Consider the following 27,734-nt stretch of genomic DNA (forward strand, 5'->3'; position numbering starts at 1 on the left):
AGGAAAAAGTGCTGACCTTGCAAAAACGACCTCTAGGCTGCATGGGCGCCGAGCGGCTCTCGCGCGAGGAGAGCAGATTCAGCACCCCGGAGAGCGCCTCGCACCGCCGGCTCGAGGCCCGCCGGGGGGCGGCGTCCGACGCCTCGGTGGGACACGGAGACAAATGAAACGAGAGGCACAACACATGGTGGGACACACACACACACACACACACACACACACACACACACACACACACACACACACACACAGTGGTATATATATTTTTATTATTCACGTACCCTATAGTGTATTTTTAGAATTCCGCAAACGAATGATTTGGGGGCCAAATTGTGGCCTGTTGTCTCGTGTTACAACCGCAGATAAAACACGTTGTCATCTACCCCGCGTGCTTTGCAAACCTCGTGTGTGTGTGTGTGTGTGTGTGTGTGTGTGTGTGTGTGTGTGTGTGTGTGTGTGTGTGTGTGTGTGTGTGTGTGTGTGTGTGTGTGTGTGTGTGTGTGTGAGCGCGCACGCACGCACGCGCGCGCTGTTGAGCGTGTGCACGAGGATTCGAGAGAGGAGTGGGTGGCACAATGTAATCGGCCAGAGACAATCAGCAACGGGCTGATACCTCCAGTCAATACATCAATAAATAAGATAAACCTGTAAAGCTGAAGGCGGAGATTTGCAGCGCGCGTGTGTGAGTGTGTGTGTGTGTGTGTGTGTGTGTGTGTGTGTGTGTGTGTGTGTGTGTGTGTGTCAGTGACAGCCTATTCGGCCGCGCATGGGCTCACGTGCCGAGCGCGAGCGCATGCTCTCCCGGATGCGTCAGGGATGGCGGGGCCGCGGCGCTGAAGATGTCTCGCGCGACGCAGCTCCTGCAAACATCGTCTCGGGGGCGAACATGGCGGCGAGCGACTTGACAACGGAGCGAAATGACGGTGTGGCGGAATGAAAAAGACAAGGTCCTAGGCCACTGAGCCACGCCACGGAGCTAATTTCACCATGTCGAGCCAGGATATGAGCCCTTGTCCCTTCGCGGCGGGAGCCCGGGAAAATGTAAACGCGCGCGAGGGTTTATAAAGCGGCTTCGAAGGCTACGCAGGGAAGTCGCGCGGCGAGGAGCACACGGTACAGGCGAGAGGAGGCGCCAAAGGGGCGAGACATGTTGCTAAAGAATAGCATCTTCACCGGAGAGCCGTGGAGAACGCGGCCCGTGGTCGCAGCGTCTGATTCCTCCGCCGGCGCGTCCGTTTAATGGGAATTACCGATAGTGCACGCGGAGGTAAGCCAGGACAACCGACCAGCCGGTGTTATTTAAGAGGAGAAAAACACAAAAGTGAACCCACGTCAATGACTGTTGTGGCAGAGGATCCCCCACGGTGGAGTCGGCCGGCGAAGCGCGTTCCCAAAATATGACCAGGGGTGCTTGGACGTGTTGGCAGCAAGACGACGGCTTCCAAATCTGGCTCGAACCCCGCGAAAACGAAAAGCCATTCACCGACTCCGAGAGGGCGCAGAGATGGCGACTGTCCTTGGCGTCCCTCCTGTTCCTCACCATCCTGCTCTCCGATCACCTGTGGTTCTGCGCCGAGGCCAAACTGACCAGGACCCGCGATAAGTTTTCCGCCAACAAGGAAACGGGGGCCTACCCGTCCGGCCGCCCCGCGCCCCCCCGACCCCGCTCCGCACACAGCAGCCTCAGAGGAAGCGAAGACGCTATTTTTATAGGAAATTCTACCAAACATTTGTTGCGACTCGAAACTTGCCCGCAGGACAGTTTCTCCAAAGACTGCGTGACTTTCGGGGACGCCGACCATTTGTGCAAGGGTCTCTCGGAGGCCGACGGCGGCTCGTCGCCTGTAAATATGAGCGATTTGTATCTCTCCTTTTGTAACTCCTACTCGCTACTGGATTTGTTTTACGGGTCGACGAGCGCGGACCAGCTGAACTGCAGCCCGGACGCGCTGAGCGATGGCGACCTGACGCGGTGCAGCCTGTGCATCCAGGCGTACCAGCGCTACGACCAGCACGCCCAGGAGAAGTACGAGGACTTTGAGCTCATGACTCAGAAGTACGAGACGGACGCGTACTCGGTGAGGACGTGCATGGAACAGTGCAAGGTAGGCGAAAACGAAAACAAACCCCTCCACCCCAACCCCAACCTCCCCCCCCTCCCCCTCCTCCTCCTCCCCCCCCAAAAAACAACAACCCAACAACACAGAGGGATCTTCTGCCCATCTGTTGATTTGGGCCAGATAGATGCATCTATGGGTCCTCACCCTCTTCCTCCTCCTCCTCCTCCCGCGGTCACCATGGAGACGGTATGACAGATTCAAGGAGACTCTCGGTTCTAGGCAAGGCCTCCGTGTTCATTCATTTCCAAATGATGTGTGTGGTTCGAGGCCCGTACCGGGCTCGCGTGGAAATGCTGCAGGACTACACGAGCGGCCGGGCGGTCGCCCTCCTCCGTGCTGCACGGTGGGGGGTGGGGGGGCGGGGGCTGGGCTTCCGCTGTACAAAACCACATTCAATATCTCTCTTTTTAGTGGCTCTTTGTGCTTGTAGTCTTTGACATTGAAGGCTCACTCGCCGTCTTTAGTCCCTATTAGCTAATCGATAACCTATCGATCACCTAGATGTGTGGATCGGGATTATAATACGCCCCCATTAAACCAGCGGGGGTCGACCGACGTTTAAATGTGATTGTGTTAGCCCTCCGGCCGAGGCGAGTAGCCCCCACGGCTTCGTACTATCGTTTGCGAGCAACTTCCGAGCAGCGCTCCCACGTCACCCTGCCCGCGAGTGTTGAACGCGCGCCGCTGCCGCCGCCGCTGTCGCATACGCGCCAGGTGTTGATCGTCGCGAGCACCACTCCACGTCGAGTACCGTTCATTACGGTGAAGAGGTGGGTTCCCCCCTGCCTAATGGGGCGGAAACGGTTGTGTTTGCCTTTTCCTCGCTAGAGCACTACTTCCGCGGCGAGGTGTTTACTAGGCCCATTAGGAAGCCATTTACAGTAGCCTAGCTAGGCCTGTGTATCCCAGTACCCCCCCACCACCACCACCACCAACAACCCCATTCTCATTTTACAAAAATAGTCCACGTCTGAAAGTGTGTTTGACTTTTCCCGCGTACAGCGGGGCTACGTGTGTTCATAAGGGGTTCTGAACGTCCGATTTTCTTCAGGGACAGTTCGGTTTCCCGAAGGGCGGCTCGTGCACGGGGCGCGCGTCGAGCGGCGCTACCAGGCGCTCCATTCACAGAAGCCTCGGCCAATCCCAGATGGTCTCCATTCACCAATCGCTGGCAAAGAGGAGACGATAGGTGTTAAAACATGATTCTAACCAGGCCATCTGTCGGATCATACATGATCGCTGCCGTTAAGAAGGGCACCGAGACGTGCTGGTGGGGGGTGGGGGGTGTTGATGCCACGTTCTTATTGCTTGGTTTTAGAGGTCATAAACCGACTGCAGGAGCACTGCCTCGTGTGCCGCTGATGTTATTCGGGATGTCCTGATATCACTGGCAAAGGCCTAGCTCTTTGAGGCGATACACATACTGTATGTAGGCCTGACTTCACCGTACGTTAACATAAACATAAGCAAGTAGGACTTCACTCAGGATGGGTATTGCTTATCGATATGGTGCTTCAACAGCACTCATCCGTTATTATAGAAAAAAAAAGAAAAAGCCATTGCTTTATTTTTCTCAGAATATGTTGACTTTGTTAGCTGCTGCTAGTTTCCTCCGTAGCAGCAGCTAACACTATTTTGAATTGCTAACTAGTATAGACTATCATATTGTGAAAATGGAATTGTAGAACAAAGAACAATTCAGAAATATGATCAACAATTGACAGCCAAGGGGAAGACAGTTGCATGGAGCAAAACGCATGGGCGGGCATGCATGCAGCTGTGCTGCAAGAAGGCATCAAGTGTTATGTTAGCAGTTATTCTGAAGGACGATCATCATATCACACACACATCTATTGTGTGTGTGTGTGTGTGTGTGTGTGTGTGTGTGTGTGTTTTTACTATGCAAGCTCTTGAATAGCGCTAGTAGCCTATATTAGCGCGGTGCGATTTCAAAGAAACTGAAGAACAATGTACAAACCACCGTTTAAGTTCCATGATCGTTCGAAGCCTCCCCATACGTGCAAAGCAGCGCGCGCGCTAACTCGAACTTAAGCGGGCAGTGTTTGCAATGAGACCACTCACCGCAGCGCCGCACACAGAGGCTCTGTGCCCTCCAGCCCCGCTCGAAAACCTTTATCCATTACCAGCCATTATCTTAAACACAGAACAAGACGTGTGGTGGCTTACGCGTCTTATGGCTGTGTTTACTCTACTTACATTAATGGTACTGCTCGTTACTCCGGGTCCGGGGCACTAATTACGGGTCTGCTCCTTTATGCACCAGGGCACCGGTAGTAGACTTATCTTCGCTAGTGTACTCTACTACCCTGCTGCGTAGGAGTGCATACAAGGAGCGGAGCCGTCGTCATGCGTAATGAGGGACACCGGTGTGTGTGTCCTACGACGAGGGAACTCTGTGAAAAGGGTCGGTTGTCCTAAAGGGACAGCCAGAGGCCTCAGACTGCACAAGCATTTAACCAGACAACATACTGGGTGAGGGTGAGGAGATGCCTGCTACAGTTCGGCTTTGCCTGCCTCTGGTCTTGGTGTTGGGGAGGCTAAGGCCCTGTCCCAATTCTCCCCCCTTCCCCTAGATTTCAGCCCTAAACCTAGATTTCAGCCCTAAACCTAGATTTTGCGCGAAGGGGTAGGGTGTCCGAATACTTGAGGGAGCAAGGGGGGAGTGCTGTTTTTCCCCTTAAAATCAACCCTTGAACGCTAGCTGGCTCGGTAGCTGACTTGCAGCTAAGGGCACTCAAAGCAAGTGTTCTTGTTAAGGGGAGAGACACGGGACTGGGCCTAAATTCCCCTCTCAATGACCCCCTTCACTGTCCCTCCACCAATCACAGGGCATAGGCCCACCGCTGCACGCTGCAGGTTAGGAGGGCAAGTGGGACTCACACCCCCGTCTTGATCCCTCGTCTAGGTGAATATTTGTGTGTACTCTGTACACAATCGTCAGTGTGATTGTAGAGGACAGCGAGTCTCTGTGTCTGTAGGGCTGATGGATGTATACCTGGGACGGTCTCAGGGGCAGTCGAGGAAACCTAAGGCAGTCCCCAACCATGCTGTGGTGGTCCTCACATATAACACAGAACCAGGTTTGTTGGAGGAACAACTCCCGACACGTGGCACTCAGTAGCAGGAAGGTAGAGCTGACCTAGTGCCCTGACGTTCCCAACCTCCCCACAGAACATCTGGATCGGGATGCTTCCAATGTGCGTTATGGCGAGAGAGAGAGAGAGAGGACTTTCAGTTACATCTGTTTAGACAATTACGATTACATTTAGGGCCTTTAGAGGAAAGAAGAAGAAAGAGAAACAACACTATATCGCTGTCGGTGCAGTAAGGATGTTCATAGAAACAAGTGCCAAGGACTTATAATCGCTAGGTTAACCCATTCACGTATACAAGAAAGATAGCAAGGATAAGATGCTACACAATGCTAAGTACTATTTTTGAGTGGCAGTTTACACAAGAGAGAGAGAGAGGGAGGGGGCGGGACCTTCAGTTACGCAGGTTTAGTGGAGAGAGAGAGGAAGGGACCTTCAGTTACATGGGTATAGTGGAGAGAGAGGGGGCGGGATCTTCAGTTACATGGGTATAGTGGAGAGAGAGGGGGCGGGATCTTCAGTTGTATGGGTATAGTGGAGAGAGAGGGGGCGGGATCTTCAGTTGTATGGGTATAGTGGAGAGAGAGGGGGCAGGATCTTCAGTTACATGGGTATAGTGGAGAGAGAGGGGGCGGGATCTTCAGTCGTATGGGTATAGTGGAGAGAGAGGGGGCGGGACCTTTAGTTGTATGGGTATAGTGGAGAGAGAGGGGGCGGGACCTTCAGTTACATGGGTATAGTGGCGAGAGAGGGGGCGGGACCTTCAGTTACATGGGTATAGTGGAGAGAGAGGGGGCGGGACCTTTAGTTACATGGGTATAGTGGAGAGAGAGGGGGCGGGACCTTCAGTTACATGGGTATAGTGGCGAGAGAGGGGTGGGACCTTTAGTTACATGAGTAGTGGAGAGAGGGGGCGGGACCTTCAGTTACATGAGTAGTGGAGAGAGAGGGGGCGGGACCTTCAGTTACATGGGTATAGTGGAGAGAGGCGGGGCGGAGAGGATATGCGTCTCTGTTACTTGTTACGGAGCATTTCTTTGTGGTTCTTCATGCCGTGTTAGTATCCTTCTGGCTACTAGGCCCTTCTATCTGGCGTACGCAGCTCATAGGAAGTAAGAGACAGGAAATTGCGTGGCGATAGGCCCCCGATAACGCCACAACCCCTGACCTTCTCTCAGCCTGAAGCGGGGTCCTGTGTGTTCTCTCCCCCCTGGACTGTGTCAGATGCTTGACTCGTCCCGCTCAGCGCTGAGAGAGCGAGACACCAACAAGGCTCCGCTTTTCAAAAAGAAAACCGCTGTTGTTCGTCACTTGTTGCCGGGGTTAATCCCCTGTCCTCCCGAGGTGAGACATCACAGATGCCAGACAGAGAGTGGTTGGTGGTCGTCTTTTGAAACTCTCTTGCTTTGATCCCCCCCCGCCCCCCCCCCCCGAAACATCAAAAGCATCTCCCTCTCCCTCTCTCTCTCTCTCTCTCTCTCAGCCACCCGTCTGTACGATTATATGGGCCAAACATGATCCTTATCGGGAGAGAACTGTTCCGTGTGCGGTGATCACAGACTGCCCATGTGCGAAGTGTCTGTGGGAAAATAGACATTTCGCAAAGACCGCGGCGAGACTCGTCGTGGTCTTTGCGTCCGCTTGAAGGCTCACTGGAATCTTTTCCCATGTAGCGACTAGGGACGGTGCATATTGTACTGTGGTTGATGTGGTCATGGGAGCCAAGCTCACCGCTAGCTAGCTTGGCTGCCCTTAACAAAGATAGAGAAAGTATTTCATAACCTATCGATCATAATTCTATCGACGACTTAATACATTTATAGCTTAATCCTATGAACACAACACAGAATATGGCAAACTGTAGAGCAAAAAACATTTATTTGAAACATGTTAACATTCACATTTTAAATTGAGCAAAGGCCACCATTCAGTCATTTGCTTTATAATTTGCCCACTAGATACAATAGATGCATACGTTAAATAGTAAAAAGTAGCACTTTGAAACATCCTTTTATTTATCTAGTAGCTAATAGCTAGCCAAACATGTTTGAGACAAATCTCAACCCCGCCTAAAAGCATCTTGTAAGCACAATTACTGTTAGCAACTGCACCCAAAACGAAAGTATTTGAAAATAATCCATACCTTAATAATAAAACCACTCCAGGGAGCCTAAAGTGTCTCTCTGGGATTGACCTGTGTGTCCACACAGTGCCTTGTCCTGTCAGCACTTTTAAATAAGCTGCATTTACCCCCACTCCCGTGCAGCAATATCAATAAACGCAGTCACACGTTACTATTTATCATTGCTACACAATGCGACATTAAGGTGTGGGAGCCTAAAAGAGATAAATTACTATTGTGTGTGTGTGTGTGTGTGTGTGTGTGTGTGTGTGTGTGTGTGTGTGTGTGTGTGTGTGTGTGTGTGTGTGTGTGTGTGTGTGTGTGTGTGTGTGAGATATTTAAAGACCACAACATCATCAGCTACCAAATAGTGCTAGTAGCCAGCAGACCGTTAAGCTGCTTCATTGAATCATAGTGTACTTTAATCCCTAAAGGTACTTTCAAAATGTTTTTTATATTATATTATTATGTGGTGACTATTAGAAAAATGTTTGCATCCCATCACCTTCATGTTGAACGCGTGGAGTAGTTCTTACCTGAATATGACTCATTTGGTCTCTCTTGCATGTACATATGCAATAAATTTACCCCTATGCAGTTCTAGTGGTTGCAGACCTACCAGCAATGACCAGGCTAGCTTCTCAGTGTAAGCCTTAAGAAGGCTTATTATTCTAGATATTCTAGTTATTCTTCAGAGCGTTTGTTTAAAATCATTGCTGATCAAATATCTGAACATTGTGGAGAAGTGTGAACAAGATTTCCAAGGACCTACCTGCAAGCATCCACTCTTGCCTGTATGCTTTCTAATATGGTCTCAAGTGTCCATGTATATATATAGTGTGTGTGTGTGTGTATATATATATATATATATATATATATATATATATATATATATATATATATATATATATATATATATATATATATATATATACACACACACACACTGTATATCCCTTTGCCTACTTGCAAAGCTTTCAGACAGAAATTCATTAATGGGAAATGTACATCTTTAAAGGCTAACATCTTCATCCGTTAGTGTATGCACACTTAGCACAAGCCTCCCGTGCTAGCGCACGCTAACCCTGCCCTAGCGTGGCTGTGTGCGCATGCTAACTAGCATGCTAACGCCAGGCCCACGCCACACAGCGGGGCCGCGTTGAACGCGCTGAACCTCACGTGTGATTGAACGAGGTGACCTTGACCTTCCCCCTCACCCCTCCTCCTCTTCTGTGAATGGACAGCTCCCACCCCCCCCACCCCCCAATCCTCCTGGGCACCTGAACAGCATGCTAATGACGTAGCAAGAAACAGCCTGAGGCCAACGTCAAGTTGCCCTGAAGGAAACCACCGCGCGGGATATAGGAAGGAAGGAAGGAAGGAAGGAAGGAAGGAAGGAAGGAAGGAAGGGCAAGCGAGCTATCGGCGCGCCTGTCTTCTGTAGAGCCACCAGGGTTAGCTAGAGCCACGCCCCCCGCCTCAGTGTAACCATAGACGACACACCCCCCTCCTCTCCTCAGCCTCCTCTGCCTCAGTGTAACCGTAGGCAACAGCCCCCTCCACTCCTAAGCCTCCGATCTCAGTGGGACACTAGGCCCCTCCCCTCCTCAGCCTCAGTGGGACACTAGGCCCCTCCCCTCCTCAGCCTCAGTGGGACACTAGGCCCCTCCCCTCCTCAGCCTCAGTGGGACACTAGGCCCCTCCCCTCCTCAGCCTCAGTAGGACACTAGGCCCCTCCCCTCCTCAGCCTCCAGCCTCAGTGGGACACTAGGCCCTTCCCCTTCCCCTCCTCAGCCTCAGTGGGACACTAGGCCCCTCCCCTTCCCCTCCACCTCCCCCCCCCCCACCTCCCCCCCCCCCTTCAGCAGCTGCTGCTGCTCCAGGGCAAATCGGTTGATTTCCGCTGCCTGCCAAGTACGGCCCACACCCCTGCACCGCTCTCCCCCCACACCTAAATCCAAACACTGCTGACAGCTTTCATATTTTCACCTCTCCTTCCCCCTCCTCTCGTCGTCCCTGAGTCGCTGATCTGTCTCTATTTAGTTTTTGACCAAACCAGCGGCGGCCGGCCTCTCTCTGTAACCGGCGCCTCACCTATAAAAAAAAGCGTCTTCCCTCCCTCCCTCCCTCCCTCCCCCTCGCGCCAGTGCAGTCATTTGCATAATAACGATCCCCATCGTGACATACCTCCTCCGTATGCCACCCGGGGTGTCAGCGGTGCACACAAACGGCGGGCGGGCGGGGGGGAGGTGGGGGGTGGGGGGGTCAAAGGTCGCCGCGAGAGAAGATCTGGCGTAATCTTCCGCGCGCCACCATTAGGATGATTGAGGATGATGTGAACGTTCACTGGCCCGGGCCCACGGATGTATCGGCGGTGTGGGGGATACAGCGTCCTAAAGGACGTGTTTATCATCGCTTCTGCTCCGGACGCACTGCAAGAGGAAGGTGGCGGAAAGGGCTCTCCGTGTGTCTGACGCGCGCCGCGCCGTGCGGCTAACTGTACTACTAATTAAGGTGCACTCGTAATGGAGGGGATAATCCGCAACGGGCTGGTCCGTGTTTAGATAATGATTTTAAGCCCTGCTCACCAGTGCCGAAGTTCGTTATTTACCGATGATGGCACAGCCCGAAGTTTATTCTGCTCATACCCCAGTTACCAACGATGATTACATATTAGTACTTTCATCTGTAATAATATCATTGCTTTTTATTAGTTTAATCAGCAAAAACGTTCCATAGTCTGCGGCGCTTTCAGCGTGTTGTTTTTTTGCCAACTTGTGAATTGTTGGATATGTAGTGCGTTCATTTGGAACTGTTATAATGCAGAGACGGTTTCTCGTTATGGATAATGTATGCAAACCCTTGGGATGGTATGGGAATCCGGCATTCAACCATATTCCGCGGTGCACAATTGTAACTCAAGTAGTACACTTCATAAACAGAACGGCACGACTCTGCAAAGAAAAATAATCCCTCTGTTGATTTCCGTTTTCCCTTATTGCGCTTTTATCCAAAGGATGGCTACAGGACTGTGCGCCTAGAGGTTTGAACCAAGAACCTAAGTGCTGGGAGTCAACCCGATAATAAGATCATATTAACCCTCACCGTTGGACTAAACTACTACGACCAGCCCGACTTGTGATGTCAGCAAGGGTTCGGTTTCTGAATGGATTTGTAACGGCCAATAAACACAGCACCTGGTGGTGAAGTCGGGAGCCTGTAATTCACCAGGGCCTTTGTATTTTAAAACCCAATCGCTTCTTGATCATGCGTAGCCTCACCAGGTAGAGCAAAGTGTTTTTCACACACAAAACATATTTTTTTCGGCAGAGGCAAAGAGATAATTTTCTCCATTTCACACAAACACACACATTAAACACTATTACTGGTGACATCACCAGTAATGTTATTACATTATGCAGGAAAGTCATTGTCTGCTGTGCGATTACCCGGCAATAAGGCACTCGCATAATTATTTATTATTATTATTATTTCGGTCAAGAGAGCTACTACATTACAGCTTTTGTTATGCTATTAGATTGCTTTTAATAGTCTTTTTTTCAAACATTTGATGGTGATATTTTAGGATTATATTTTTATACACGATACGATACGATTGATTGATTGAACAATGTAATATTAGCGGAGACAGCATAGAGTAGGCAGCGTGTGACTCTGCAGGGTGTAGCAATGTAATGTTATGTCATTTCTGGATCCCTATTAAGGACATGCAAAATTAACATCCATTCTATTTCGGTGCCGTGGAAAGCCATAGAAAAAAGTGACAACTAAATGACTGAAGAACAGAGAAGCCACCGATCCTGTTCCGTTTGAATGGAACCCCGCAGACTAAAGTGGTGGTTCACAATAAGCCCTCAGGTCATCGCTCGTCAAAAGACAAGAGAGACGGAACTCAAAAGGATTATGAAAGTGTGAATCGGTGCGTTGGGTATGAATGCAAAGTTAGCATGCTCAAAGTGACTGTACAGGAGCCCGCTGAATGGGATTGTACGGGAAATAAACATTGGATATGATGAACGCCCGTTCACGCTACACCTATGGGTGGGGAGGCTTTAGCTACTCAATGCTAAGCGCTAGCTCTGATGCGCTCCACTCGTCTGGCAAAGGGTCTGTCAGTCACTACCCAAACGTTTGACAGTGCTGCGTTATTCCCTGCTGGTGTGTTTCCTGATTGGCTGTTGACCACACTGTATTTGCATTTATATATATATATATATATACTGTATATAGGAGTAGGCCTGGGCGATATGGCTGAAAGACATATCACGATATAACTTGATCATATTGATCAATATAGACAACTATTGATCATTTTAATGACCTAAAAAGACTCAGAATTACCGTGCTGGATTTAAACACTTCTGTTTAACACTTAATATGACCATCCACTGTTCTTCATTGATAAATACTCCAATGTCGACACAACAATGAAAACTCAAATATTGTAAATAAGTATGGAACCGTGTTTGTGTAACAAACCCAGCTGCTAGATTCGGTGGTCCAGTCTCTTATCGATATATATATATATATATATATATATATATATATAAAACATGTTTTATATTCATATTGATCAAAAGTCTATCACGTTACGATAATTTACTGTTTTATTGCCCAGGCCTATATAGGGTACTAGAGAACTACTATGAAGGCCGCTCTCCGGGTTAGATTCGAATGACTCCCTCGTTTGCGTTTGAGGAATAAAGTCCTTCGGATAAAACGGAAGCGGATGGATCGTCGTCGCAGCGCTTCGACTCGGTCAAAGTTCCGTCTATCAGATCTCGGCGGTTCGGTGTGGACGGCTCAACACATCGCCCGGCCGCTAGCCAATCATCGTGGGACTTTGGCCACCACAACAAACAGCTGCTCAGGCCAGTGTGTGTGTGTGGGTGTGGGTGGGGGGGGGGGGGGGTTGGATTCACCACTAAGGTTGACCAGACCTCCACCCCCGGTCCCCCGAGCGGCATGAATACATGCATACATGAATACATGCATACATGAATACATGAATGATTGAGTCATTGCTGTCGGAAGAAGAGGCGGGGCCAAGAGAGGAGGCTTTGGCTGTGCTGCTAAATGATCAACACGGTTACCGATTAACGATTAGCGCTTCGACGCTAAGCCCCAGCCTGAGCCCCTCATTTATTTTAAATCCATTTATCCCCGTTTGATTTTGAACTCCCGGCTAATAATGTCATTCACGCCCGCCGACAAACGACCTGCTCCCCGGGGGCCAAGCGATAGCCTCGGGGGTCGTCAGGAAGCACGGTGCCTCCCTGCCCTCCACAACCTTGGGAGGAGTGGGTGGGGGGGAGATGTTCCCCCCAGACCCCCTGCTGGCTGCTGCCTCTTCTGCAGAGCCCTGCGTTGTGATTCGCCGCTACAGGGCCTCTTGTTCAGAGCCCTGCGTTGTGATTCGCTGCTACAGGGCCTCGTCTGCAGAGCCCTGCGTTGTGATTCGCTGCTATAGTCCTCTTCTGCAGAGCCCTGCGTTGTGATTTGCCGCTACAGGGCCTCTTGTTCAGAGCCCTGCGTTGTGATTCGTCGCTACAGGGCCTCTTGTTCAGAGCCCTGCATTGTGATTCGCTGCTACAGGGCCTCGTCTGCAGAGCCCTGCGTTGTGATTCGCTGCTATAGTCCTCTTCTGCAGAGCCCTGCGTTGTGATTCATCAGCAGCCAGTGCGGCGTGCGCTCACCTCCGTGCTCGCTAAATGCAGACGCTTTCCGGGTAGAGAGGGAATGTGTTTGTGTGAGTCTGTGTGTGTGTGTGTCTGTGTGCGTGCACATGAGAATGTTCTCTGCTCTCGCTGTAGCAGGCCCAAGCAGAGATGGGCAGCAATACACCCCATGAACCCATTTTTTCCAAGGCGTTATTATGATTATATTATGATTTACGTCTTCTCTTTTTTCAAGGTAAAGGCCAACCTATTCCTCCTTTCACAGACGTCATAACACGTATACAAGTATAATTTAACTGTAAACACCTCACACTCGCATTCACGTTTTTTTTTATGAGCTTGTTTTTCTGCAGCAGTTTACAGTTTACGCTCTCTCTCGCTCTCTCTCTCTCGCTGTCTCTCGCTCTCTCGCTCTCTCTCGCTCTATATATATATATACACACACTCACAAACAAACAGACACATACACACATGCATAAACAATAAAATGTTTTTGTATGCCGAGGAGGTACGTGACCCATGAAGATGACAACATCATCATTGTTTGTCTTAAAGGTTGCGGTGACGCTAACTTGTTTACTCTCACCACACCCCACACCACAACAACACAACACAACACAACACACTGCCTATAAGGTAGGCCTGGGCAATAAAACAACAAATGATCCTATTGTGATAGACTTTTGATCAATATCAATATAAAACATGTTCAATATATATCGATAAGAGACTGGACCGCCGAATCTAGCAGCTGGGTTTGTTACACAAACACGGTTCCATACTTACTTACAATATTTGAGTGTTTTTCATTGCTGTATCGACATTGGAGCATTCATCAATGAAGAACAGTGGACGGTCGCATTAAGTGTTAAACAGACGTGTTTAAATCCAGCACGGTGATTCATGGTCTTTTTAGTTTCATTCAAATGATCAATAGTTATCGATATCGATCAAGATGATCGAGTGATATCGCGATACGGTCTTTCAGCCGCACCGCCCCGGGGGGCCCTACTATGAGGCTCCCACTGCCCTCTGTGTGATCCCACGTCAGCCACTCTGGACGCAGGTGTACCGCACCTGGGAGTCCTCCATTAAGTGGGGTGCACCTATTCCTGGCCCTATGAGGACATGTCTGGGGCCGGGGAGCGAGAGAGAGCGAGAGAGGGGAAGGGGATGGAGGAGAGAGAGAGAGAGAGGTAGGGAGGCAGCGAGAGAGAGAAAGAGAGAGAGATGATGACTAAGATGGCCGAGAATAGATCTTTATTTTTAAGGTGTTAATACATGAATTGGTAAAAGAAGAAAGGAAAGGGCACGTCGTAGTTGCCAAGGGAGACCCTCCTTGCACTCCATGTACAAACAAGGCTGAGAATAGCCCAGGTGAGCTAATGGCTCTAATAGGGCTGCTGCTTCTTCTACGCAATAACGATGTAGGGATGTGTGTCGTCTGGGATGTTGAACTGCATCCTCTGTTTCTTTTACTCATTTGTATACTCTGTGTGTGTGTGTGTGTGTGTGTGTGTGTGTGTGTGTGTGTGTGTGTGTGTGTGTGTGTGTGTGTGTGTGTGTGTGTGTGTGTGTGTGTGTGTGTGTGTGTGTGTGTGTGTGTGTGTGTGTGTACACGTGTGTGTGTAAGTTTGTGTTTGTGGCTACGTGTGTGTGTGTGTGTGTGTACGTTTGTGTGTGTACACGTGTGTGTGTGTGTGTGTGTGTGTGTACGTTTGTGTGTGTACACGTGTGTGTGTGTGTGTGTGTGTACGTTTGTGTGTGTGTGGCTATGCGCGCGCGCGTGTGTGTATGTTTGTGTGTGTGTGTGTGTGTGTGTGGGTACGTGTGTGTGTGTGTGTGTGTGTGTGGTGGTGTGCGAATCCCACGCGACGTGTGTGATTTGATTTCTAACAGACGAATACTCCGAATCGTCTTCTCTCTATAAGTGTTAATACCGGACTGTTTAAGACACTCGTATCCAAAGGGACTCGCAGGGAAATCCGATCATTCAGATCATTAAGGAGCAGGTGAAGGGATGAGGCCATCCGGCTCCGTTAGCATCCACCCAGAGCTTACTGCTGTGAGCTTCAAGCCATCCGCTCTACGCTGCTGTTATTCTCTATGGTCTCCGTGCCCAGGCGCCCATGAGACATGCTGTCGTCCACCGAGCCCCGAGACCCAAAAATACAGATACGCGGTCGGTCATTACGCCCCGGGGTTCAGGGTTCCAGCCCCCAATGAGCGAGCAAGGGGGCTGTTCTCACCGCCCGTACCCTCTCCTTAAGGTCGGGCGTAGAAGTGGCGAATATATCACACGCGAGGTTCGAGTCGCCTCGGACGACTAAACGGCGTCAACCCGACCATGAAAGCGTTTGCAATGCAACCCAAGCCGGTAAACGCGTTGGGCCGGACTCCCCTCTCCCCCCCTCCCCCCCTCCCCCACCACCGTTGACCTGATCCCGCAACACACTGACCCACTGCATATCTCTGTACTATTATTCTCCAACACCTTCCCCCCCCCCCCCCCCCACCCTACCTACTCTCTTTTGAAGCAGTTGCGTGACGCTACAACGACAGAGCGAGGTCAAGGTCCAACCGATTCATAAAAGCAAAACGGGGGGGGGACAGGGGGGACAGGGGGGACGGGGGGAGGGAAGACGCAAAGCCTTGCTTCATTTCGTGGCAGGCCATGCAGAAATAAAGTCATCTTCAGGTCCTGCCCCGCGAGTCCCAGAGTTTTTCGGGGGTGACAGTTATGCATGGAGCTGTCTGCTCCGGCGCCTACGGTGGTGGTGCTCGTGGCCCGTGGCGGTGGCGGTGGCGGTGGTGGAGTGTTTTTTTAGCTCTTGTTGACGGGACGTATTGGAACAGTTTCAGCAGTTGTCAGCCTTGTATCTGTTTTGCGTTTCCCCTTTTCGGACATTTTGGTAAAGTGCTGTCTGTTGTTTGTTTGAAGGGACAGCCCTGCTTATAGCTGCACAACACTAGCTGTATAACACTTTGTTCATATGATGGTAAAAATAATTATAACTCGCTCACCGCTGCGATATAGCCATTACCCATCATCATGATATTAATATTACATGAACCCCAGAATACCATCCACAGATACTATGTGAATACCTAATGATGATAATGACGTTGTATTATTACATTTGCATTTTATTTTTTTCTTTGTTCGAGTTATGGTGGTCATTACAGATTTTTCCATATTCTGGACAAAAAAGAAATACACCACATTCATCACACAGAGCAGAGCGATGTCATCCGTTTGTAGTAAAACCCGGGCGGGAACGCTTTGAGAGGCAGTGTTTTAGCTCAGGGTTTAACGGGCGTAGTCGAGGGTCTGGTGGAGTGTTGGAGTGACTCCGAGCCAGACGGTTGTGGGTTCAATCCCCGTCCTCCGACAGCAAGATGGTGCTTTCCTGGCCTGCTACCTTGGGACACACACACTCAGACACAAGCCGTCTGTGTGTGTTCGCCCCCCCCCCCCCCCCCCCCCCCCCCCCCCCCCCCCCCCGACTCACTTTGGACGTAGAAAACATTTAATGACGTTAAAAAAAAAAAAGTCTTCAAGTGATTCTGTGGAGTTGTTGTGGTAGGTTTAGGTGTGGAGCCACATCTGTCATCCTGTCGCTCTCTCCCTCTGTTGTGGAGACAGCTGTGTGTGTGCGTTAGGCCTTGGCTCTAAAACAATTAATTATCGTATTGTGATAGACTTTTGATCAATATATCAATATAAAACATGTTCAATATATATACAGATAAGAGACTGCACCACTGAATCTAGCAGCTGGGTTTGTTACACAAACACGGTTCCATACTTATTTACAATATTTGAGTGTTTTTCATTGTTGTATCGACATTGGAGTATTTATCAATGAAGAACAGTGGAAGGTCATATTAAGTGTTAAACAGAAGTGTTAAAATCCAGCATGGTAATTCCTAGTCTTTTTAGGTAATTAAAATTATCAATAGTTATCGATATCGATCAATATGATCAAGTTATATTGTGATATGTCTTTCAGCCGTATCGCCCAGGCCTAGTGTGTGTGTGTGTGTGTGTGTGTGTGTGTGTGTGTGTGTGTGTGTGTGTGTGTGTGTGTGTGTGTGTGTGTGTGTGTGTGTGTGTGTGTGTGTGTGTGTGTGTGTGTGTGTGTGTGTGTGTGTGTGTGTGTGTGTGTGTGTGTGTGTGTGTGCCACATGGCCCGGGTTTCCAAAACTTTGTGTCCTCTTTTTCCCAATGGGGTTAGTTTACAGGAGGGGAAAAATAAACAATACAGACGATAAAACAAGAGCATCTCTTCATAACTGACGACATGAACAGTCAGCCACCAGCCAGTCTATAGTCAGCCACCAGCCAGTCTACAGTCAGCCACCAGCCAGTCAACAGTCAGCCACCAGCCAGTCTACAGTCAGCCACCAGCCAGTCTACAGTCAGCCACCAGCCAGTCTACAGTCAGCCACCAGCCAGTCTACAGTCAGCCACCAGCCAGTCAACAGTCAGCCACCAGCCAGTCAACAGTCAGCCACCAGCCAGTCAACAGTCAGCCACCAGCCAGTCTACAGTCAGCCACCAGCCAGTCACCAGTCAGCCACCAGCCAGTCTACAGTCAGCCACCAGCCAGTCTACAGTCAGCCACCAGCCAGTCTACAGTCAGGCAACAGTCAGCCACCAGCCAGTCTACAGTCAGCCACCAGCCAGTCAACAGTCAGGCAATGGCCAGCCTACAGTCAGTAAACAGCCAGTCAGCCAGCAATAACCAGCCTACAACCAGCCAACGCCAAGTCCTCATTCAGTCAGGCAATAGTCAGCCAACAGCCAGAAAACAGTTAGACCAGCAGCCAGTCAACAACCAGTAAACATTAATCCAACAGTCGGCCAATAGTCAGTCAACAGTCAGACCTGCAGCCAGTCAACTGCCAGCAAACATTAATCCAACATTCAGTCAACAGTCGGCCCATTGTCAGTCAACAGTCAGACCTGCAGCCAGTCAACAGCCGGCAAACATTAATCCGACATTAATCCAACAGTCAGTCAGCAGTGTGCAGAGCGGTGTGTCCCCAGCCCTGCTCTGGCTGGCCGCTGGTGTTTGAAGTGGCCTAAGTGTCATGGTGATGGAGGTTTTTCTTGGTTTCCAGTGATCACACATTATGCTGATCACATCAGACTGCAGGTCTGCTTCCTGGCTAACTCAATCTGCTCTCATGCCATCCCCTCACCTCACGGGCGCGCCTGCACGTGCACACACACACACACATGCGCGCGCGCGCGCACACACACACACACACGCCTGTTTGTGTGCACACACATGTTCCTCCATTTCCATTGGGATTAATCGAGTATCTATTTCACACACACACACATGCACAGATGCACAAGTACAGTCACATGCACGCGCACACACTGTATATGTGCACGCACAACACCGGACACATGCAGATGAACGACGCATGAAGAGACAAACCCACTGACACACACACACACACCAAAATGCACCGACACAGGGAGGGAGAGAGAGAGAGAGAGAGCGAGCGAGAGAGAGAGAGAGAGAGATAGGCGAGGGGTAGAGAGAGAGAGAGAAAAGTAGCCTACCCATTGAGCTCTAATGAAAAGCAGAAAAAGCTGTTACCTTGGCAACTGCCAAGCACACACGCGAACACACACACACAGATCTTTCGGCGGACCCAGATTTCCTGTCTGGGCTGACTGGGATTGTCTCCGGTTCCCCTCCGAAGGCCGAGGGTTCCCTCCACCGATTACCTCACCCCTGGCAACACTTTTATTACAAATCACCGCCAATCAAACAGCACTCCATTTATTTGTCCACATCACGCGCACACACACACATGCGTGCGCACGCACACACACACACACACACACACACACACAGGTTATGCCACACACACACACAGGCTAGGTTAGGCCACACACACACACACACACACACACAGGTTATGCCACACACACACACACAGGCTAGGTTAGGCCACACACACACACCCACACAGGCTAGGCCACACACACAAACACACACACACATGCGCCAAAAGCCTGAACATTTCCGTCGGTTGTAAGACGTAGTGCTTCTGTAGTTTCCCTGATATGATATGATGCGTGTGCGCCATGTACCATATTGCGATAAACAAAATGGTGAAATTGTTTTTTAGGTCAATATTAATGCTATTTACAGCAAGCTACCTTTTTGTTGTGGTTTGTTGTGGTTGAAGATGGCAATCATTTCTTGGTTTAGCAAAACAGTGGGTCAAAACATGTTAGGAGGGCTGTGATTGGATCATTGAGGGTTTGATTGGATAGCGGGGCCTCTACTGCCACCTGCCTCATTTAGATAATCCCCCATGATGCGTTGTTATTGCACGGACGGTACGTCACTCGTCAATAGCTGCTGCCACTCGCCAAAACCTCCGCAGTGGAAAGGAGAAGTGTCGCTTTGTTTCAGCAATACTGATGTGACCTGATCGAAAATTGTCATTTAAAAAAACATTCCGTTTGGCTGCTGAGTCCCTTGAGTCTGTCCGCATACGCACACGCTGCATTGCTGTCCCCTCGTGTGGCCCTCCGTTAAAGGCTTTAGTCCTGGTTCCAATTTGACGCGACGCAAGGGGGGGGGGGGTGGTTGACGGACCCACTAACGCCCTTGCGGACCCTCCTTGCGTCCACCGCGAGGGGGGGCGTGACGCACGCCTCCCGTCGATGCGTGGTGATCATCGTGGTGGAACCATAACGAACGCCTTTAGACACTATTGGCCATTCAGCAGCAGAGTAGACGCTTTTTTACGCAAAAGGGAGAGACGGGGACGGACGTGTCGGCATAGAGCATGCGCTCGGTATGCGGGCGTCGGACACGGTGCCTCAGGCCGCGAGACACTTTAGCCACAACGGTTGTACTGCTGCACTGTCCCCCGTCCCCCGAGGGAGTTGGCTCCCGTGTTAGCTGGAGGAGCCGGTCGAAACGTGCGTCCAGAGGTTGATGGATGGTGCGGGCGGGATTCAGTAAGACGGTGTTTTGACCTCAGCGCTCACCTTGTCCCGCGGTCCCTGAGCTCCATTGCCCACAGCCGCACTCTCACCGCACCGGGGTGGGGGTGGGGGTGGGGGGGGGGAGGAGAAGAAGGGGGGGAGGGGCCTTTGAACAACACCAAAAACAACAACAAGCAGCTCAAGAGGTTGTACATTGTGATGCACGAGGTGGATCGTTGGCAGAGGTACGACTTTGCCTTGCCCACGGCTAGCGCAGACACAAAAGGGGTTGAAAAAGACTGAGCACGGTGATGAATAGAGCTCTTGCCGCTACGCACTAAGCTGTAGCGCGGCACACAGCGAGTAGCAGTAACCCCTCCTAGTGGTTTGTTCTCACCGTTCTGCATCAAAGTGCACCCCGGGGGAGTGCGGATTCAGCATGACCCAGCTGCCAACCGAGGACTCAAAACTATGAAGTGTGTCTTGCGTGGGTTTCCGCATAGTCCTGCAACAACTTCAAGTCGGTTTGGCTGCACGGCTAAACATCTGGAGGCAGCCAGCCGGCCCGGCCCGGGGGGGGGGGGGGGGGTGGGGAGGAAGCCAAAATGGACCCGGGCCAATTACAGGACACTACCGTAGCGATGCAGAATAGTTGTGTAAACGTGTTGAAGGACAAGCCACGCTCTCTGGTTGATTAAACGGTCGTGACCTCCTCTACTGGCCGCACTGAAACGTCCGGTATCGTTTGTCAAAATGACTCCCTTGAACCGATTCTGCCAAAGGGAAGTTAGCGCGAGTGCGCCTGCCACGAATGTAAACAACAGCTCTTTCCAATCTCTTCCCCCGATTGGCTCGGGGGGAATCCATCCAGTCTGTCAATCACAGGTGTGTGAAGGCCTCTATGTGGCCTTCGCGTCACAGTGTTGCTCTGGTGCGTTTGTTTTGAAGGAAATCATTCGAGTTTTGGTGAGAGAAACGTAAAGGTGGGAGGGACGGAGCGGAAGTTTCTTTGGGTTGTTTCGTTTCCAAAAGCGAGCTCTCCTCCGGCTCTCCTTACGGCTCTCCGACCCTCGGCTCTCCAACCCTCCAGCCCCGTCATGTCCGTTGCGGTCACGCCGGTCGGTCTGAAGGTGGTTTATTAACGGTGGACGGCGGGGCGTTGGGGCAGGAACGCAGGAGGCTTCCACTGGGAATCAAACATCTTAATCACTACAATATTACGCCCACTCAAGCTTCAGTTACAGCTGTTTGTGCTTCGGTGGCTTTCGCAGTGCTGCAGTACGCTCAGAACTCATTTCAATCCTACTAGCTGGGATGTCGGGAGTGCGGTCGGGGATTGGTCCGAGTTTCATTTGTCGGACTCCTTTTGTTGTTGTTTTTTTGTGGTCTTCGGTAACAGAAGTGGTGACTTTGAGTTGTGCGCTCGCCCTGAAGTTCGTCGCGTTTGTTGTTTTTGGGTCAGCTTGCTAGCTCGCAAGCGGGATGGCTCTGTTCGTCGCCTGTGGCAACATGCTACCTGACCGTTTTCAGCCCTCGTGTGTTTCCCTGCAGGTTTCCACCCCCTCCCCTCCCCTCCCTCCCTCCCCCTCTCCCCCCCCCCACCCCGCCCCTGCAGGTCTTGTTCAGGTCGATGGTGTTCTTCCTTACTGCGGCCTCCACGCCTCATCAATCTTTAACCTGAGGGGGGGTTTTCTGGGGATCAGTCGGGGGAGAAACGGCCAGGGGTTTTTCCGGATAGTTGATTCCCCCCTGGAACACGGGCGTTTTCAGAAAACAAATACACTTTCAGCCCGCGGCTCATCCCAATGAAACAATTGTGAACAAAGAAAAAAAAAGCAACAGATTTTTTTCACATACTAAATAATTCCAACATTGGGCTTGAAACCTTGATATGCAGTATTTTGGAGGCCTTCTATAGCTTCCCACAAGCAAAGATGAGTGCGTCTGTTGTTTGCCCGCAAGTTCACATGTGATGTGAATGTTAGAAAAGTTACTTAGTGCAGGACAGGTTTAAGACAACCGATGGAGAAGCACAGTATTCTGGCCTTGTATCACTGTGATACAGTTTGAAATCGTACCTACCTACAGATATACATATACATATCTATATCCTGTATATATTAGGGGTGTAACGATACACTCATTCGTATCGACATTTTTCTGTACGGGTCTAACGGTTCGATGCACATTTCATTTCGGTATAATTTCGGAATAACGTTTTTATTGATTATCACACACTCTGTGAGTGTCTTGTCTTGTCCTGATGTTTTGTGTTGAGGACCACAATGGAAATAAGTCCTGGACTTTACTGTGTTTTTATCCTCAATTGTATTTGATGTCTTTTCATTTGTGTTAGGCATTTGTTTGATACTATTTAATAAATCAAGTCAAATCCAAATTGTAAAATAATAATAATAAAAACTGCTGCACCGAGAAACATACCGAACTGTGACTTAAAAAACGAAGTACGTATCTAGAATCGTGACTTTTGTGTATCGTTACACCCCTAGTTTATATAGAAAATTAATGCATTTAAGAAATCTCAGTGGGAGGTTAGTTAAACTACATGGATCTGTGGGACAGAGACCAATGATGTCTGAATGTTTGACATGAAGTATCAGTGGTTGCTCAGGGGTGTGTGTGTGTGTGTGTGTGTGTGTGTGTGTGTGTGTGTGTGTGTGTGTGTGTGTGTGTGTGTGTGTGTGTGTGTGTGTGTGTGTGTGTGTGTGTGTGTGTGTGTGTGTGTGTGTGTGTGTGTGTGTGTGTGTGTGTGTGTGTGTGTGTGTGTGTGTGTGCGTGCGTGTAAAGGGGCCCACACACAGCCCAGACTCAAACCAACGGCCAACTGCCTTCATCCAACCACTCTGTTGCATCTCGTCTGACCCGTTCGGCAGAAAAGTTGCATTGAAACACACCGCAAAGACTACTGCCAACTACACAGCAGCGTGTACGTTCTGCACTTGCGCGAGATGCAATAAGTCTCCTTAACATCGGGTGGCGCTGGTCCGCCCCTCCCACTCACCGTGCTGATTCGCTGGTTGTGTGCTAGCAGCACACAACCAATCAGAAGGCTCTGATCCTCAGACAGCCAATGCTCTCAGACTTTGCATGTTCAATCGGACAGTACACCGTCCAACGCGGCTGTACAAGCCTCCAACACAGCGGAACACACCGAACAGATTTGTCGCTGAACTCGTCCCTGAGTCTCCCCACAAACGTTTCAGATGGCCAATGGTTGGGCCGGTGTGTTCCACGCTTAGGGACCAAGTGAGCCCTTTAAAGAGCATCTGTCAATAACAGGATTAGCAAAAAGAATATTAAGGATTAATTAATTAATTAAGGATCTTAAAGAACTCTCTCTTTAGGAACTCCTATCCTGTAACCTGTTCTCTCCTCATCTCTCTCTCCTCCCCCCCCCCTCTCCTCATCTCTCTCTCCTCTCCTCATCGCTCCTTCCCTCTCCTCATCTCCCCTCTACTCCTCTCTCTCCGATCCTCTCTTAACCCCTCTGACTCCACCACCCCTTTCTCCCTCTCCCCCTCCTTCTCTCCTCTCCCACCTCACCTACCACCCCTAACCCCTCTCCCCCCCGGTTCTCTCCCCCTCTCTCCCCACCACCCTTCACCCCCCATCTCCCTCTCCCCCCTCTCTCCCTCTCCCCCCTCACCTACCACCCCTAACCCCTCTCTCCCTCTCCCCCTCTCTCCCCACCACCCTTCACCCCCCTATCTCCCTCTCCCCCCTCTCTCCCTCTCCCCCCTCACCTACCACCCCTAACCCCTCTCTCCCTCTCTCTCCCCACCACCCTTCAACCCCCATCTCTCTCTCTCCCTCTCTCCCCCCATCTCCTCTCCCCCATCTCTCTCCCTCTCCCACCCTCACCTACCACCCCTAACCCCTCTCGCCCTCTCCCCCTCTCTCCCCACCACCCTTCACCCCCCATCTCTCTCCCTCTCCCACCCTCACCCACCACCCTTCACCCCCTATCTCCCTCTCCCCCCTCTCTCCTTCTCCCCCCTCACCTACCACCCCTAACCCCTCTCCCCACCACCCTTCACCCCCTATCTCCCTCTCCCCCCTATCTCCCTCTCCCACCCTCACCTACCACCCCTAACCCCTCTCCCCCCCGGTTCTCTCCCCCTCTCTCCCCACCACCCTTCACCCCTCTCCCCTCTCTCCCCCCTCTCCCCCAGGTGGCCTACAAGCCCTGGCTGTGTGCCCAGTACTTCCCCACAGCGCGGGGCTCGTGTGCGCGCCGGGTCCCGTGCCACCAGTACTGCCTGGAGGTGCAGCAGAGCTGTCCCTTCATCCTGCCCGACAACGACGACCTCATCCACGGGGGCAGTCCCAGCTTCATCTGCACAGGTCTGCACACGCCCGCTCGCGCGCACACGCACACGCACGCACGCGCACAAACACGCACACAAACACGCACATGCAAACACACCACACAGCATATAGCCAATTATTAGCATAACCGTAGCAGCTAGCGTGCTGCTAACTACGTGCTGCTAACTACGACTGCTACTTATTGCTAATGCTAAGAGTGTTCTTACAGTATGACCACTGTTACCCCTGCTGCTACGATGCTAATGCTACTGCTACCAGACCCTACTAATACTACTACTACTACTACTACTACTACTACTACTACTATTAGGCCCTGCTAATAATATTACTGCTGCTACTAGGCCCTGTTAATACTACTACTGCTACTACTACTGCTACTAGACCCTAATAATATTACCACTACTACTACTAGGCCCTACAAATATTACTACTACTAGGCCCTACGAATATTACTACTACTAGGCCCTACTAATATTACTACTACTACTGCTACTAGGCCCTGTTAATACTACTACTACTACTACTGCTACGAGTACTACTGCTCCTAGGCCTTGTTATTACTACTACTACTAACAGGCCGTACTACTACTGTTACGAGCCCCTGTTCATACTACTACTAGTACTGCTATGAGTACTGCTATTACTAGGCCTACTACTACTACTACTGCTGCTAAAAGGCTCACTACTACTACTGTTACTGCTTCAGGCCTACTAATACTACTACTACTACTACTACTACTACTACTACTACTACTACTACCACTACCACTACCACTACCACTACTACTACTACTACTACTACCACTACTGCAACTGCTTCTCACGATGATCACTGAATTTAAGTTGGATGGTAGCCAACCTGTCTTAATTTAACATTTGAAATATGCTACACGATAACAAGTATGCAACGCGATAGCCAATGCAACATAGGGACTAATATTTGATTGAAAAACTATGCTAATTCATGCAAATGTCCAGTGCCGTAGCGGAAGTCCTGACAGGATGTGACTGCAGTCCCCACTTCCTGTTAGGCTGATCTTGCCTGCTGCAGAAATGAGGCCATTGTGTTGAATGACATCAACAATAAAACATCGCTATAAGTAGCACAGATATTAACAATATTGGTGCCTGACGTGTAGAAATATATGAAGATATATGAAGAGTGGGGCCAGGCTTCTCAATACTGTTGGCTTTTAAAATGTATTATTATCGTTCATCAGTGCTGAAAGATGTATCGCTCGTAATTGTCCTAGTGAATTTCCCCTCACTTTGCCCTGTCATTATTCGATTTCTTCCCGGTATGTTCTTAATCTTTACTTCCTGATGACATCTAGTGGTCAGTTTGGGGAACAGGTGAGTGTAGGCAGTAATGCATTGTCAAAACAAATCAAAATGCGATTCCCCACAGACCGAAAGGCACAGAGCAATCTGAGTTCGTCAACATTGCAATTCCGCAACCATTAGAAAAAATAATAAGGATAAGAATCATAAGGATACAGGGAGGAGCACAGCCACCTTACCGTGTGTTGAAAATATCAAACCTAACCCTGCACTGCAACACGGAACTGATTATATTCTTTGTATTCTTAATCAGATCATTTCTTAAGTTGACTTGAGAAATGTGACTTAACTAAAAGTGTCATCAAATCGAGTTATTTAGTCCTCGGTTCTCTTCCTGATATTGATCTGAACACGGATGACGCTTCACTGTAAGCCACATCACCTCTGGAACGCCGCAGATGCAGATGTTCCGATGTGATAATCGAGGAGATTTTACACAATATCGGTGTTACAACTCCCAACAAGAGTGTCCTTGGCTGATATTTGATTGCGATAATCATGGAGAATTTGTACACAATATTGCGACATAATCCAGGAAAGCTTGTATTTTAGTCTTCATGTCAAAATTCGAGTAGATCCACTGGAAAGTTTTTTGGTTGTTTTGAAGACATAAGTGGACAGGCACTCATTTGTAACCTTCAGATAGGAATGTCACAATGTTCTGGACAATGGACAGAGTCAAAAACCCCCCCGGACCAATCTTAGGTCCCTGAATGCGCTTCACTTCCTCTAGTGAGGGCAGGAAGCATTTCAACCTCCGCACCTCTGTGCCCCACCAACAGATCAATAACAGCAATCATATTCGCACCACGTGAACCAACAGGCCGGTGCATCCTAACATTTAAACAGCCACAACCCCCAGACAAAATATACTCTGTAAGCGCACCTAGTACCGTTCACCAGGACTGTAGAACTGTAGAATCTTAAAAAAATCTCCAATTAAATTTAACTTGTATGTTTATTTTACATTCTCAAAGGGCTTAACAGGCCGTATATTTATGCCCCCTCCCTGACCCTAGCCCCCCAGAGGGCAAGAAAAAACACCCTTAATTAGGAAGGAAGAGTTCTTCTTGAGAAGGAACCCAGAGTGGGGGAAATTTTTAATGGGTGATGGGGTGCTGGCCGAATAACCATAAGGAGAGAGTCCAGGCAGTTGTAGTCACTGCCACCGACTACGACATCTCCACCCACCACAAACCTCCCCCCCCCCCCGACTCCCATCCAGCTGGGGTCCATCCTCCTCTCCATGCGCCCCCTGTGGCAGCCCCTAAAGACATAGCCCCCCCCCCACTCCCCTTAATTAATTAATTGAACTTTAATTGTCATTGTAGCAGAAACATACAACGAAATTGGAGCGCAGCTCCGCTTGGTGCCACAACACGACGACACAAGACGCAACATACAATTCATAACAATACATATAATAAATAGATAAAGCTAAAAGATTATTAAAAGGTTTGAGCAACTGTCTTAAGGTGCTGGAGTGATTCTGGGGGGTTCTGTATGTACCAGGTATGGGAACTCCACGTTTGTGTTTAGAGTCCGGACGGCTACGGGAATAAAACTTGTCTCAGAGGCCCACCACCCACGGTCTCCTTTCCTCCCCCTCTCTCTCTCTGCGTGTGTTCTGTCCGACCCCCCCACCCCCCTGCCCCCCCCCCCCCCGCAGGGCTCCTGGGCGAACGTCCGTCGTCATCGTCGGCGGAGCGCGACGCCGAGTGCTGCGACGTGCGGTGGGACACGCAGACGGACGGGCCGTCGGGCGGCACCCTAAAAAAAAGGACTGCCCCCTGCCAGCAGCAGCAGCCGCCGCCGCCCGGCGCCACCGCCGCGTCCGGCGCCGCCGCCGCCGCCTCCTCGGGCGCCAGACTCTGCCACGGGCGCCAGCTGAAGATCTGCCTGCTGGCGCTGGTCCTGCTCCACACCGCCATCGCCATGTCCGTCGCCGACGGCGCCTCCTGGGGGGCGTGGTCGGCGGCCGCGCCGGAGGAGACGGCCCCCAGCGACGAGTGACAAAGGAGG

General features: G+C 50.4%; 1 protein-coding gene across 1 annotated transcript; it reads left to right on the forward strand.

The window, feature by feature from the left end:
• Window positions 1–1,397: 1,397 nt before the first annotated feature.
• nalf1a (NALCN channel auxiliary factor 1a) lies at window positions 1,398–27,725 on the forward strand (the record flags this gene model as incomplete). The annotated part of the gene is made up of 3 exons (XM_084487940.1): window positions 1,398–2,105; window positions 24,215–24,386; window positions 27,382–27,725. The coding sequence occupies 3 exons, from the start codon at window positions 1,398–1,400 to the stop codon at window positions 27,723–27,725; spliced, it is 1,224 nt and encodes a 407-aa protein (XP_084344066.1).
• Window positions 27,726–27,734: the final 9 nt, after the last annotated feature.

This window comes from Micromesistius poutassou, assembly GCF_964030765.1.
Source record: "Micromesistius poutassou genome assembly, chromosome: 24".
NCBI lineage: Eukaryota > Metazoa > Chordata > Actinopteri > Gadiformes > Gadidae > Micromesistius > Micromesistius poutassou.